The following is a 15373-nucleotide window of genomic DNA, read 5'->3' on the forward strand; positions in this document are numbered from 1 at the left end:
GGCCTGTTGAGAAACAGCTTGGGGACAGAACAGTACATCTGGCCATTAGCTGGCCTGTTGAGAAACAGCTTGGGGACAGAACAGCACACCTGGCCATTAGCTGGCCTGTTGAGAAACAGCTTGGGGACAGAACAGTACACCTGACCATTAGCTGGCCTGTTGAGAAACAGCTTGGGGACAGAACAGTACACCTGGCCATTAGCTGGCCTGTTGAGAAACAGCTTGGGGACAGAACAGTACACCTGGCCATTAGCTGGCCTGTTGAGAAACAGCTTGGGGACAGAACAGTACATCTGACCATTAGCTGGCCTGTTGAGAAACAGCTTGGGGACAGAACAGTACACCTGGCCATTAGCTGGCCTGTTGAGAAACAGCTTGGGGACAGAACAGTACACCTGGCCATTAGCTGGCCTGTTGAGAAACAGCATGGGGACAGAACAGCACACCTGGCCTGTTGTGATGCTGAGTGGAATGGGACAGGGGCAGACAGAAAGGAGAGATGATAAGAGAAGTGGTCTGTGTCCCAAAAGGGACCCTATTCCCTATAGGGCTCTGGTCAAAGCTAGTGCACTACATAGGCACTACACTGTCCGGGTTGCCTAGGTTACATTGTAAATGTAATCCGTTACAGTTACTAGTTAACTGTCCAAAATGATGACACACCAAATGATGACCACCAATCAGAGACCACTATGATGACACACCAAATGATGACCACCAATCAGAGAACACTGTCATCATAGTGGTCTCTGATTGGTGGTCATCATTTGGTGTGTCATCATAGTGAGGTCAGACTTTCTCAGGTGGAACAAACATAAACTTTCTCCTTTTTTCAGAGCTGAATTGAATGTCATTGACAAAACTGAAAGGTGACATTATGTATTTTTTCAGAAACATCCTTCCTGAATTTAAATGTAATCCAAGAAGTCATCTAGTTTTTCCACAAAGTACATGTAATCTGATTGCAGTATTGTTTGCAGGTAACATTACTGATAACAGTTCGTTTTTTTGGTACATGTAATCAGTTACTCCCCAACACTGTGTATAGGGAACAAGGTTCCATTTGAGAAAATATAATCCTGCTATTAAAATGTACTGAATATCAGATATTATTCTTAGCCTACCTCTTCTACTACTACCTAGTGGTAGACGTAGGTAAATACAAGTAAATACAGTGGTATTTTTTACCATGTAGGCAGAACAATGAGGCAGAGACAGCAAGACGGACGGACAGATACTAATTCAAGCCGGAGGTTTTCAAACATTTATTTGTAAAACTTATCAAACTATGGTATGTTGATAGTACAGACTGGGAAAGGATGCACATTCACCTTTGATAACAAGACAGTAATATTGTCAACTTTACACAAAGTTAAAATGTTTTAATCAAATTCAGTTTGGTTCAATAAAAAAAAAAATCTAAATATTTTTAAAGTAAAGTATTTAAACAAAGTAAAATAAGTAAAGTAAAGCACATTCATCTTCTGCACATCTATCACTCCAGTGTTTAATTGCTATATCGTAATTACCTCGCCACTATGGCCTATTTTATTGCCTTACCTCCCTTATGCTACCTCATTTGCACACACTTTTTTTCTACTGTATGTTTGTTTATTCTATGTGTAACTGTGTTGTTGTATGTGTCGAACTGCTTTGCTTTATTCTTGGCCAGGTCGCAGTTGTAAATGAGAACTTGTTCTCAACTGACCTACCTGGTTAAATAAAAGGTAATTAAAAGTAAAGTAAGAAACAGGAATCCGTTTCACCTCTCAATCAATAGATATTAAAGATAAAAACTAAAGTTAGACTGGTCCTTGGATAGTGACAATTTCTCACTTCAAATAAAATACTTGACAATCTGTAATTGCCTCAGTGTATGTAATCTCAGATTTTGGCGTACTGGCGCCTGGTAATCTCCTCTAGTTGATCTGAAAGCAGCGTGGCTGGGCCCAGGCACTGAACTCTCCCTCCTGAAGGGATATTTTCCTATCTTTTCTCCTCAGTTCCTTGTTGCGTGGAATAGGCCCCAGCGTTGGTCCCCAGTGTTGCAGCGTTTTAGTTTGTCGCTCCAGCCGTTGACAATGGCCAGGTAGTCTTCCTCTGAGAACTCCTAGGAAAAGACCCAAGATACAGGATAACATGGGTTTAACAGTCTAACAAAGTATCAACATTGTGATCACCAGGGCATAAAATTGACTGTTTTGGTCCACCAGACACTGTTGCAGGTAGATCTACAAAATCTACCAGCCACTCAGATTTTTTACCAGCCAAAACATGTATTTTTTAAATAAAAATTACACCAACAAAACACAAAAAAAAAATGGATGAGCATGTTTTGTAATGTTTTTAAAACAATACATGTATTACCAGTAAGAAGTAATGTGGCATATTGTTTAATTTCATTTTTTGTGACCTGAGTCTTTTTAACCAAAATATCACAAGACAAATGTTCACCTGCGGGAGGTTACTGTGGTAACGCGACTCGAGTCATATTTGTGCCTGTGAGACTGAGTCTGATCAATGAGAAGCGTTGGCTTCTCTTCCCTAGCAGTTGAAACTCAAACACTGATAAACAACTTAGCTTGTGAACAAACAATGTAAATAGCCAAGAAACACAAGGACAAAGTCTCACTTCAGTAGACTTAAGTTTGAAAAAAATTTGATCAACTTTTATGCCTGTGCTCTTTAAAAAAATGTTTTAAATTCACCTTTATTTAACCAGATAGGCTAGTTGAGAACAAGTTCTCATTTACAACTGCGACCTGGCCAAGATAAAGCAAAGCAGTGCGACACAAACAACAACACAGAGTTACACATGGAGTAAACAGTCAATAACACAGCACAGAGATTCTAAAAACAAATCTTTCACTCAGCTCTTCACATGCGCCCAGTCTCCATCCAAGCAGTGTTGCAGCACCAGGTGGGATAGCCTATAGGATTCCTAGTTCTTTGACTTTGTGCGATTCATTTACCAGCTAAGAAACAACACGGCAGAAATACTTTGAAAACTTCTAATGCAGCATTTATTTTGCTATAAATGTGATCATACTTTACTATTTTTATTCACAAATGCGAGTGAAGTGCTTGTACAGTGGAGCCCTGACCATCAATGTGGCTGGTGAAGTAGACATCTTACCCACCAATGCCAAAATATACCTGCATTTGGCAGGTGGCGGGTGTTCATTTTAGGTCCTGGTGATCACCACTATTACTGTGGTGTGTGTGTGAGACAGACAGACAGAGAGAGAGATACAGAGAGAGAGAGAGAGAGAGAGACAGAGACAGAGAGACAGACAGAGAGAGAGAGAGATACAGAGACAGAGAGAGATACAGAGACAGAGACAGAGACAGAGAGTACATGGTCTACCTTAATGAACTCGTCTTTCATGGCCGCTGCTCTCTCCAGCTCTGTCTGGATCACCTGCGTGAACTGGGCTGTCCTGTCCTCGGCACGTACGTTAGAGAAACCTGCCTGCTGTAGGAACTGCAGACAGACAGTCACAGCATACGGAGCTACATAGGCTAATTCTAAGATATTATAACAAGTGTGGTAAAAGTCAGGTCAGGGTGATATTATCAGGGTATTATCAGGTTTATGATTAGGCCTACCTTGCCGTACTGTGGTGGGGTGTAGAGAATGTAACCTCTCTGTTTGACATAGTCCTGGAACTGAGGAGTCCAGGGCTTCTCTCCACAGCAGTAGTCAGTGATCAGGACCTGGCCACCGGGCTTCAGCCACGACTGAAGATGAAGATACACAGCGTTTTGGATGGTAAAAACAGCCAGCAAAATATAACATAGTCTGGAATTGATGTTAAGGTGTGTGTGGTTGTGCGGTTGTGTATGTGTGTGTGTACACACACACTCACGTGGAAGCGTTTGAACAGTGCCAATTTGTCGTCGATGTGCAGGATGGTGTCTCGACTGTAGACCACATCAAACGACCCTTCTGGGAACTCTCTCTTAGTGGCGTCAGCCACCTCGAAATGGACCTGCAGGAAATGGCATGTAATACCTGTCACTAAAACACTTCTACATCTAATTGCAATTCAATTAACATGACCTTGATCTATCTAGTATTAAAAGACATGTAGAACGTATCATTTTCAAAACAATGGAACCATATAAATAAAAAAGACAGCTTGAACTTCACTCCCTAGTAACTCTAACCTAGTAACTCTAACCTAGTATGTTTCTCATTGTAAACCTAGTAACTCTAACCTAGTATGTTTCTCATTGTAGACCTAGTAACTCTAACCTAGTATGTTTCTCATTGTAAACCTAGTAACTCTAACCTAGTATGTTTCTCATTGTAGACCTAGTAACTCTAACCTAGTATGTTTCTCATTGTTGACCTAGTAACTCTAACCTAGTATGTTTCTCATTGTAAACCTAGTAACTCTAACCTAGTATGTTTCTCATTGTAAACTAGTAACTCTAACCTAGTATATTTCTCATTGTAACCTAGTAACCTAACCTAGTATGTTCTCATTGTAAACCTAGTAACTCTAACCTAGTATGTTTCTCATTGTAGACCTAGTAACTCTAACCTAGTATGTTTCTCATTGTAAACCTAGTAACTCTAACCTAGTATGTTTCTCATTGTAGACCTAGTAACTCTAACCTAGTATGTTTCTCATTGTAGACCTAGTAACTCTAACCTAGTATGTTTCTCATTGTAGACCTAGTAACTCTAACCTAGTATGTTTCTCATTGTAGACCTAGTAACTCTAACCTAGTATGTTTCTCATTGTTGACCTAGTAACTCTAACCTAGTATGTTTCTCATTGTAGACCTAGTAACTCTAACCTAGTATGTTTCTCATTGTAAACCTAGTAACTCTAACCTAGTATGTTTCTCATTGTAAACCTAGTAACTCTAACCTAGTATGTTTCTCATTGTTGACCTAGTAACTCTAACCTAGTATGTTTCTCATTGTAAACCTAGTAACTCTAACCTAGTATGTTTCTCATTGTTGACCTAGTAACTCTAACCTAGTATGTTTCTCATTGTAGACCTAGTAACCCTAACCTAGTATGTTTCTCATTGTAGACCTAGTAACTCTAACCTAGTATGTTTCTCATTGTAAACCTAGTAACTCTAACCTAGTATGTTTCTCATTGTAAACCTAGTAACTCTAACCTAGTATGTTTCTCATTGTAAACCTAGTAACTCTAACCTAGTATGTTTCTCATTGTAAACCTAGTAACCGTAACCTAGTATGTATCTCATTGTAACCCTAGTAACCCTAACCTAGTATGTTTCTCATTGTAGACCTAGTAACTCTAACCTAGTATGTTTCTCATTGTAAACCTAGTAACTCTAACCTAGTATGTTTCTCATTGTAAACCTAGTAACTCTAACCTAGTATGTTTCTCATTGTAAACCTAGTAACTCTAACCTAGTATGTATCTCATTGTTGACCTAGTAACTCTAACCTAGTATGTTTCTCATTGTAAACCTAGTAACTCTAACCTAGTATGTTTCTCATTGTAAACCTAGTAACTCTAACCTAGTATGTTTCTCATTGTAAACCTAGTAACTCTAACCTAGTATGTTTCTCATTGTAGACCTAGTAACTCTAACCTAGTATGTTTCTCATTGTAAACCTAGTAACTCTAACCTAGTATGTTTCTCATTGTAAACCTAGTAACTCTAACCTAGTATGTTTCTCATTGTAAACCTAGTAACTCTAACCTAGTATGTTTCTCATTGTAGACCTAGTAACTCTAACCTAGTATGTTTCTCATTGTAGACCTAGTAACTCTAACCTAGTATGTTTCTCATTGTAGGGAACCACACATAAATAACAAGGAAGGAACCACCTGTTGTTCCACCATCAAACAGATCCAAGTCCAGATGACAGCAGCAACATGACCTCATTCATCCGACGACCAATCAGACTCACCGATGGAAGGTTCTCCTCCATGGCCCTCTCTATGGCGATATCCACCATGTTGGCTGACAGGTCCAGACCCAGCACCTCCACGCCGAAGGCCTGCAGAACATCATCGTCATCATTGGCATATATGACCTAACCACATCCTGCTGTGTGTAACGTGAATGTACATAAAGGTGGACTGGACCATTTCCAACAGTATATCAGAAACTTCCTGTATACTAATGACACTTGGGTTGACCTTTGCCATGTAGAAGTTTCCGCCACCGATGCCACACCCCACATCCAGCACCTTCATCCCAGGCTTCAAGTTCAGCAGCTCCACAAACTCCTTTTTTTACCACAAAGTAATAAAAAATAAAACAGAACGTGTCAAGTCCATTCTAGTAATAACTACACACACGTTTGGTATTTGTATATAGAGAAGGCTAAAAGAGCACAGTACTGTGGCAGTCTGTATAACCCAGTCTAAACAGTAACTACACAACCTCTCCTGTGTGTTGTCCGTCCATGTTTCAGTCATTTTTTGTCAACTCTGTCGTGGTTCCTATGTCCATCTGTCCATAGAAAAACAACAACCTTTCTGCTCTGGGTCTTGATGTCACAAAGCTATGTTGGCGGCGTGTGTATGTATGTGCATGTGTGAGTGTGTTTGTATCTGTGCACAAGCGTGTGTGTGTGCATGTGTGAGTGTGTTTGTATGTGGGCACGAGTGTGCGCGCGTGTGTGTGTGTGTGTACAGGACTGCCAAACCTCAAACCCACCTTGGTAGTGCTGGGTCCCCCAGTGCTGACGTATCCTGCCCCAAACATCTTCTCGTATCGTAGGATGCCTTTGCGTGTGTACTGCTGGTTGTCCAGAAACTGCTGGAAGGTTCTGAAGCCCTCTTGACAGGCGGTGTCCCGACCCACCTTCTCCAGCAGCCAACACATCTGGTTCTGGTTTTTCTTCATCTGAAGAGGGGAGTGAGACAGGAAGATATAGGGAGAGTAAGATGCCGCCGCCCCCCCCACACACACACAGCAAAGAGCCTGACAGTGGCTTTAATGATAATTTACACACATTATATTACGATATAACACAATCAGTAGCAATAAAGCAACATACCTTGATGTATGTCTGCACAGTTTTATTGAGCACGATGTCAAAGCCAAACACCTGCTTCTCCGCCCCCTCTGACTCCTCCCGCAGTGTTGTTGTCATCAGGTGACTGTAGTGGGCCGACGATCTGTAGTGTGTGGGGTTAAATGTCCTCTTAATGTCACCTGGACAGAGAGAGAGAGAGAGACAGATCTGTAGTGTGTGTGGGGTTAAATGTCCTCTTACAGTCACCTGGACAGAGAGACAGAGAGACAGAGAGACAGAGAGAGAGAGACAGACAGAGAGAGAGAGACAGAGAGAGACAGAGAGAGATGTAGTGTGTAGGGTTAAAGTTCATCTTACAGTCACCTGGACAGAGAGAGAGAGAAACAGTGATTGACACTGATTGCCTTGGCAGTATAGTGTTTTATGGCAGCATTAATGTAAATGTTTACAATCAGACCATGATTATACCGTTTTTATACCATGGCATTGTTGAATACTTGTTTCTGATTGGCTTGAAGGGAATTCTAGAGCATGCATTATTTTCCTATTTTCCTACAGTATATCAGCACGGTAGAAGTCAATGGCTATAGATCATTCTTACACGTTCTATGTTTGAGCTGCTTTTGAAAGCAAAAGACGAATTGAAAACATTTTCCTAATGGCAAGCTAGAACTGATGTTTTTTCTTAGATAACCAAACAAACAGACTTGCTAGTTTACCACGGCAACTACTGTAGCTATCTAGTAAACTAGCTAGCTACTTCAGTTGATGTTGAACACATATCTAGTAGTAAATGTGCTAAATGATAGCCAAGGTATTAAAAAGGATAATGAACTCGGGGCTCTATGCGTTCTCTGGAAAATAATGCAACTCCGTGGAAGGGTCACGTTATTCATTATTCACCATAGAACGCATAGCCTCTCATTGATTATCCCTTACTTACACAACAGATGGAAGTAGACTATCTGATGTGAATTTAAGTAACCCACGAAGGTGAAAGTGGACTGAATAGTGATCTGTTACGTTAGGTAATAAAGGATGAGAGGATGACAGGATGAGAAGAGTGTCTGGGTAGATAGATCACCATGATGCTTCCACCTATCAAAACCGCTCTACAGGAGAGTCTAGGGATTCACTAGACTGGAAGAGTGACTCACAATAGATATTCAGGTGATTTTAGAGCTCGTACCTGATTGGTAGTTGCAGGACTCCCTGAAGAACAGGTATCCTCCGGGGCGGAGCCATCCCAGCATCCTCTCTATTAGTGACGTCAGCTCCTCGTCACTCAGATACATCAGTAGCCAGTTGGAGAAGATGATGTCATAACTGATGGGGGGGTGGTACACATCAGAATAACATCATAACTGATGGGGGGGGGTACACATCAGAATAACATCATAACTGATGGGGGGGGGTACACATCAGAATAACATCATAACTGATGGGGGGGGGGGGGTACACATCAGAATAACATCATAACTGATGGGGGGGTGGTACACATCAGAATAACATCATAACTGATGGGGGGGGGTGGTACACATCAGAATAACATCATAACTGATGGGGGGGTGGTACACATCAGAATAACATCATAACTGATGGGGGGGGGGGGGGGGGGGTGGTACACATCAGAATAACATCATAACTGATGGGGGGGGGGGTACACATCAGAATAACATCATAACTGATGGGGGGGTGGTACACATCAGAATAACATCATAACTGATGGGGGGGGGGGGGGTACACATCAGAATAACATCATAACTGATGGGGGGGTACACATCAGAATAACATCATAACTGATGGGGGGGGGGGGGGGGCACATCAGAATAACATCATAACTGATGGGGGGGTACACATCAGAAAAACATCATAACTGATGGGGGGGGGGGGTGGTACACATCAGAATAACATCATAACTGATGGGGGGGGGTACACATCAGAATAACATCATAACTGATGGGGGGGTGGTACACATCAGAATAACATCATAACTGATGGGGGGGTGGTACACATCAGAATAACATCATAAGCCTGATAATAGGATGTTATAAAGGCTCACAAAAGCTTAGAACAAGTAGTAATGCATTACACCCATCGGCTTTAGGCGAAAGTGCATCCCAAATGGCACCATAGTCTCCACATAGTGCACTACTTTTGACTGGAGCTCTATGGTCCCTGGTCAAAAGTAATGCACTACATAGGGAATAGGGTGTCATTTGGGACACAGGCAGTGTCACCTCATATTGTATTCAGTTCCAACCGAAGGCTAAAGGCATAGGTGAGACATCTCGTCAAACCAGTTTTAAAAAGAAAACTACCTTAGTCATAGACTTTGAACATATTTCGCTACGCCTTATCAATCCAAAGTCGTAATGCCAATAGCTTTATGCAAACAAAACCCCCAAAATCAGATAACTTTTCTTATCTTTCTAAGTTTCCCAGTAAACTACCAGAATTTTGTTTCAACTTTCAACAGAATATATGGCATTTTAGAAGATAAAATCAAGTGTCCTTTTTTGGGTACTTCAGATTATCACCGGTGTCTGTAGTGATCTCTGTCCCTCTGTGTGGCCTTATTGCATGGAAAAATATACAAGATGATTTTAAAATAAACAATAGAATGACAAAACATGATCTTAAATATAGTAAAAACCATTCAGCATTAAATATACTTTATATGATCTTGTACAGACTTTGCTCTTCTATGTGAATATGTCTGTTGTCAATGTTGGTGGCAGTAAATAGGAGCAAGAGTTCATTGAAAATAAAACCATTGTTAATTAGATGCTTTGTTCATTAATTAGGCTATTTTCTCCTGAACCATCTGGTCTATCTACTAGAAACTCCTGAACCATCTGGTCTATCTACTAGAAACTCCTGAACCATACGGTCTATCTACTAGAAACTCCTGAACCATCTGGTCTATCTACTAGAAACTCCTGAACCATCTGGTCTATCTACTAGTAACTCATGAACCATCTGGTCTATCTCCTAGAAACTCATGAACCATCTGGTCTATCTACTAGTAACTCATGAACCATCTGGTCTATCTCCTAGAAACTCATGAACCATCTGGTCTATCTACTAGTAACTCATGAACCATCTGGTCTATCTCCTAGAAACTCATGAACCATCTGGTCTATCTCCTAGAAACTCATGAACCATCTGGTCTATCTACTAGAAACTCCTGAACCATCTGGTCTATCTACTAGAAACTCCTGAACCATCTGGTCTATCTACTAGAAACTCATGAACCATCTGGTCTATCTACTAGAAACTCATGAACCATCAGGTCTATCTACTAGTAACTCATGAACCATCTGGTCTATCTACTAGAAACTCATGAACCATCTGGTCTATCTACTAGAAACTCATTAACCATCTGGTCTGTCTACTAGAAACTCATGGACAATATGGACACAGATATAAAAAAAAATGTGTACTATATATTAATAATACTTTCTTACAGTTATGCAAGTACAAATTACCAAAGTTGCCATAGATTGCCATAGATTACCTCTTAAATTACCCAAATTACCGAAGATTCTGGTAACTTGGGTAAATTACCAGTAGCTTTGCAACCTTACGCAAACCTGTTCTATAATATATTATATTGTTATTATAAACATTATATCCAACAGCAGACCTGTTTTTGGGGAAGTCCAGCTTGGTGACGTCTGCCTGGAGGAAGGAGGCGTTGCTATAGTGACTGTTGTCCTGTCTGTTCTTCTCCACGAAGCTCTCCATGAAGTCGACCGCTGTCACGTGACTGGCCTGGGTCAACAGGTGGCTGGTGTACCTCCTGGAAGAGACCAAACACACAAACACAAAGGTCAAACACCTCCACATCAGACAGCGAGGGTCAAACTGCTAACAAGTGTCCACTACACCTGACCAGGAAAAACACAGGTCGCCATCATAGCCCAGGGCCAGGGAGTTTTCCCTGTCAGGTCACATGGTCAGTTAAACCTCATGTCTCTACAGAGATCATGACACAGTATATGCTTGATGTTATTAACAGTCTATCTGGTCAGTTGTTTTATAGATATAGTTCAATAGACCCACTGACCCGATCCCGGCGCCCAGCTCCAGGACCCTCTGGCCGGACAGGCTGGGCAGCAGGGAGAGGATCTCAGGCAGTTCGTGCTGGGTCAGCTCCTGGGCATGAGAGTCCAACATCATTTCCTCAACCGTGGCCTGCCGGCTGTGCTCCTTCCAGAACTCTGTCATCGTACTCCTCTCTACTCAGTGGAGAGAAGAGGGAGACAAGAACTAAAGCAAACTGCTGGACAAATACACACCAACACCAACATACTGTATTTGTATATTTGTTTTATGTGCCCAGTCTGTGTTTAATTTTAATAAGAATTGCCATTCTATGCTAGTATTCTATTCTATGATATTCTAGTCTATTCTATTTTAAAGCTGTTATAGAGCAGAGCGTGTGGTGATTTGAGTTTGATACTGTAGTGTTACTACAGCATGAGAGGAACAAGAGATACAACTCTCCATAACTCTAAAGAGAAACAAGAGGAACAACTCTCCATAACTCTAAAGAGCAACAACAAGAGGAACAACTCTCCATAACAAGAGGTACAACTCTCCATAACTCTAAAGAGCTACAACAAGAGGTACAACTCTCCATAACAAGAGGTACAACTCTCCATAACAACAACAAGAGGTACAACTCTCCATAACTCTCCATAACAACAACAAGAGGTACAACTCTCCATAACAACAACAAGAGGTACAACTCTCCATAACTCTAAAGAGCAACAACAAGAGGTACAACTCTCCATAACAAGAGGTACAACTCTCCATAACTCTAAAGAGCTACAACAAGAGGTACAACTCTCCATAACAAGAGGTACAACTCTCCATAACAAGAGGTACAACTCTCCATAACTCTAAAGAGCAACAACAAGAGGTACAACTCTCCATAACAAGAGGTACAACTCTCCATAACTCTAAAGAGCTACAACAAGAGGTACAACTCTCCATAACAAGAGGTACAACTCTCCATAACTCTAAAGAGCAACAACAAGAGGTACAACTCTCCATAACTCAAAAGAAACAAGAGGTAACTCTCCATAACAAGAGGTACAACTCCCCATAACTCTAAAGAGAAACAAGAGGTACAACTCTCCAGAACTCTGAATTACTGGAACAACATATTGTAAAAATCAATCACTGTTTTGTAATTAACAACAACAATATAAACCTAAAAGAACAATAATCAGAACAACAGCTAACAGGTTATATAACTGTCAAAACAGGACACAATCATTCATAAATCACTATAACTGTCTGACGACTCAAATTCAATTATTCCGATGCTCTATCTTTCGCGTCAGTGGACGTGGCTTAGAGTTTGGTAGGAGCAAGAAGTTTGGGTAGCCAGGCAATATACAGGACATGACCAAAAGTATGTGGACACCTGCTCGTCCAACATCTCATTCGCAAATCATGGACATTAATATGGAGTTGGTCCCCCCCTTTGCTACCTCCACTCTTCTAGGAAGGCTTTCCACTAGATGTTGGAACATTGCTGAGGGGGACTTGCATCCATTCAGCCACAAGAGCTGTGAGGTCGGGCACTGATGTTGGCCGATTAGTGCTGGCTCGCAGTCGGCGTTCCAATTCATCCCAAAGGTGTTCGACGAGGTTGAGGTCAGGGCTCTATGCAGGCCTGTCAACTTCTTCCACACCGATCTCAACAAACCATTTCTGTATGGACCTCGCTTTGTGCACGGGGGCATTGTCATGCTGAAACAAGAAAGGGCCTTCTCCAAACTGTTGCCACAAAGTTGGAAGCACAGAATCGGAATGTCATTGTATGCTGTAGCATTAAGATTTCTCTTCACTGGAACTAAGGGGCCTAACCCGAACCAGGAAAAACAGCCCCAGAACATTATTCCTCCTCCACCAAACTTTACAGTTGCCACTATGCATTGGGGCAGGTAGCGTTCTCGGGGCATCCGCCAAACCCAGATTCATCCGTTAGACTGCCAGATGGTGAAGCGTGATTCATCACTCCAGAGAACGCGTTTCCACTGCTCCAGCGTCGAATGGCGGCGCGATTTACACCACTCCAGCCGAAGGCTTGGCATTGCGCATGTGATCTTAGTCTTCTGTGCGGCTGCTCGGCCATGGAAACCCATTTCATGAAGCTCCCGACGAACAGTTCTTGTGCTGACGTTGATTCCATAGGCAGTTATGAACTCGGTAGTGAGTGTTGCAACCGAGGACAGATGATTTTTTACGTGCTACGCGCTTCAGCACTCGGCGTTCACATTCTGTGAGCTTGTGTGGCCTACCACTTTGCGGCTGAGCCGATGTTGCTCGTAGACATTTACACTTTACAATAACAGCATTACAGTTGACCGGGGCAGCTCTAGCAGGGCAGATACTACCTGACTTGTTGGAAAGGTGGCATCCTATGACGGCGCCACGTTGAAATGAAGGTCAGGCTGTGTGCTCGATGTTATACACCTGTCAGCAACGGGTGTGGCTGAAATAGCCAAATCCACTCATTTGAAGGGGTGTCCACATACTTTTGTATATATATATATATATATATATATATATATATATATATATATATATATGTGTCCCTCAACAGGACACATTTTCATTGTAGCCTTGGACAAGCACACCTGATTCAACTAATCATCAGGCCCTCAATTAGTTGAATTAGGTACGTTTATCTGCGGCTACAACAAAAATGTGTACTGTTGGCAGTACTGGAGGACCGGAGTTGGAAACCCACTGTAATAGTACAGTGTAATTTACAGTAAAACCATTCCAGGATTGATCAGTTAGGATTACTTCCATCACTTACATGAACAGACTAAACTCTGAGCACATGTTGGGCCAAAATAAAAAAGCCTTGTAATTATTAACTTCTGACAAGAAAATGTCCATCAGATTTGAATAAACCCACATTGTTACAGTCGATAGATAGAGGCTGGAAACCATATCATTCTTACCTTTGATGTCCATGTTTGATGAAATTCAAAACAGTTTAAATTGTAAAAAAAATTATAACTATTAGTCTTAGTATTCAGCGACTCTAACAGCACCAACTATCCTCCGGTGGTATGTTGAGTGTTATCACTGTCAGACTAATGAAAACTTGTTGCGACTGCTCGTGTTCAAATAACGGGTGACATAAGTGCGTGTAGGAGTTGGCTTTCCATATCGACAGGTACAGAACTGACCATTCCGATGCTCCGAATATGAGGGGAGGGGAGGGGAGAGAACAATTACACATGAATAATCATCTGGGTAAAAAAGGGGGGGGGGAGGTCTATGTTGGCACGGGATTTCCCTTACCTTACAGACTTTGCCTGTTGAAGAACCGAGCTGGTGAGATGTCAATTATTCAGGGAAGGAGATATTGAGTCATCCATCCATGTGGAATAAAAATAGTTAAATGTAGGTAAATAAGGGCGTATTAAAGGTATAGCCGTGGTCGGTAAACAGAGTGTCTGCGTGCGTTATCTTACCGAGGTTGAAACGAGCCCCTTTCGTCCCAAATGTGCTGATACCGTTGGGATGGAGTCGCTCATGTGTGGCATGTATGTGTAACGGATGTGAAATGGCTAGCTAGTTAGCAGTGGTGCGCGCTAATAGCCTTTCAATCGGTACATCGGTTACATATGCATACTCGAATTGCGCAATATTGCCTCATGCAGCCGCTTTCTTCAAAAGCGAGTCCTTTAAAGGGCCAGCCTGAGCCAGGTAAGTGCATGGCTCAGATTGATGAGGATGAAACTCACGCAGCAGATGACATGACCAGACGACAACGTTTTTTTATTTTTATTTTCAATTGAGGAATTACAACAAAAACATTTCCATAATGGGAGGCCAGGTGTTATGAGAATCACATCCATTTCAAAATAGGCATAATTACAATACATGTTATTACCAAAAAAACATTAAATGTTGTTTCAAATGGCTATGATAAAATAACATTAAGAGAGAGTGAGAGAACGAGAGAGAGTGTGGCCACATTCCTCTGCCCAGGCGTTGCTGACGCCTGCCAGACCTTGCAACGCCCAGATAGGTATTGCACATATCAGCTAACAACATGATATGTTATAGCGATCTGTCAGTCGATGACACAGTTGATGACGTGCCACGCAACCATTGGTTGATTCATGCAACGTCTGTGCATGTGAGAGAAAGATACAGTGAGAGATAGAGATGACTAACCCACTCGTGGCCAGGGTTGGGGAGTAACGGCATTACATGTAATCAGTTACATGTAAGGGATTACAAAAACACGTTACCCGCAAAAATATTGTAATCACATTACTGATACTTTTGAAAAACTAGATGATTACTTCGAGGATGACTTTTGTATTCAGAAAGGATGTTTGC

At 41.7% G+C, this 15373-nt stretch overlaps 1 protein-coding gene across 4 annotated transcripts; it reads right to left on the reverse strand.

Moving 5' to 3' along the window:
- Positions 1–1252: 1252 nt before the first annotated feature.
- On the reverse strand, positions 1253–14806 carry LOC139574831 (uncharacterized). Of its 4 annotated transcripts, XM_071399773.1 has the most exons (13): positions 14497–14806; positions 14324–14353; positions 11058–11229; positions 10635–10790; positions 8175–8311; positions 7007–7164; positions 6664–6852; positions 6141–6230; positions 5909–5998; positions 3870–3992; positions 3610–3741; positions 3368–3484; positions 1253–2110 (listed from the first exon to the last, which is right to left on the reverse strand). In XM_071399773.1, exons 3-13 carry the CDS (start codon positions 11216–11218, stop codon positions 2000–2002), a joined length of 1464 nt encoding a protein of 487 aa, XP_071255874.1. In that variant the 5' UTR covers positions 11219–11229; positions 14324–14353; positions 14497–14806; the 3' UTR covers positions 1253–1999. The 4 variants fall into 4 exon arrangements, with proteins under 4 accessions (XP_071255874.1, XP_071255873.1, XP_071255872.1 ...); XM_071399772.1 differs by lacking the exon at positions 14324–14353 and having other exon boundaries at positions 14497–14629; XM_071399771.1 differs by lacking the exons at positions 14324–14353; positions 14497–14806 and adding an exon at positions 13978–14228.
- Positions 14807–15373: the final 567 nt, after the last annotated feature.

Source organism: Salvelinus alpinus, chromosome 4 (assembly GCF_045679555.1).
Source record: "Salvelinus alpinus chromosome 4, SLU_Salpinus.1, whole genome shotgun sequence".
NCBI classification, from domain to species: Eukaryota; Metazoa; Chordata; class Actinopteri; order Salmoniformes; family Salmonidae; genus Salvelinus; species Salvelinus alpinus.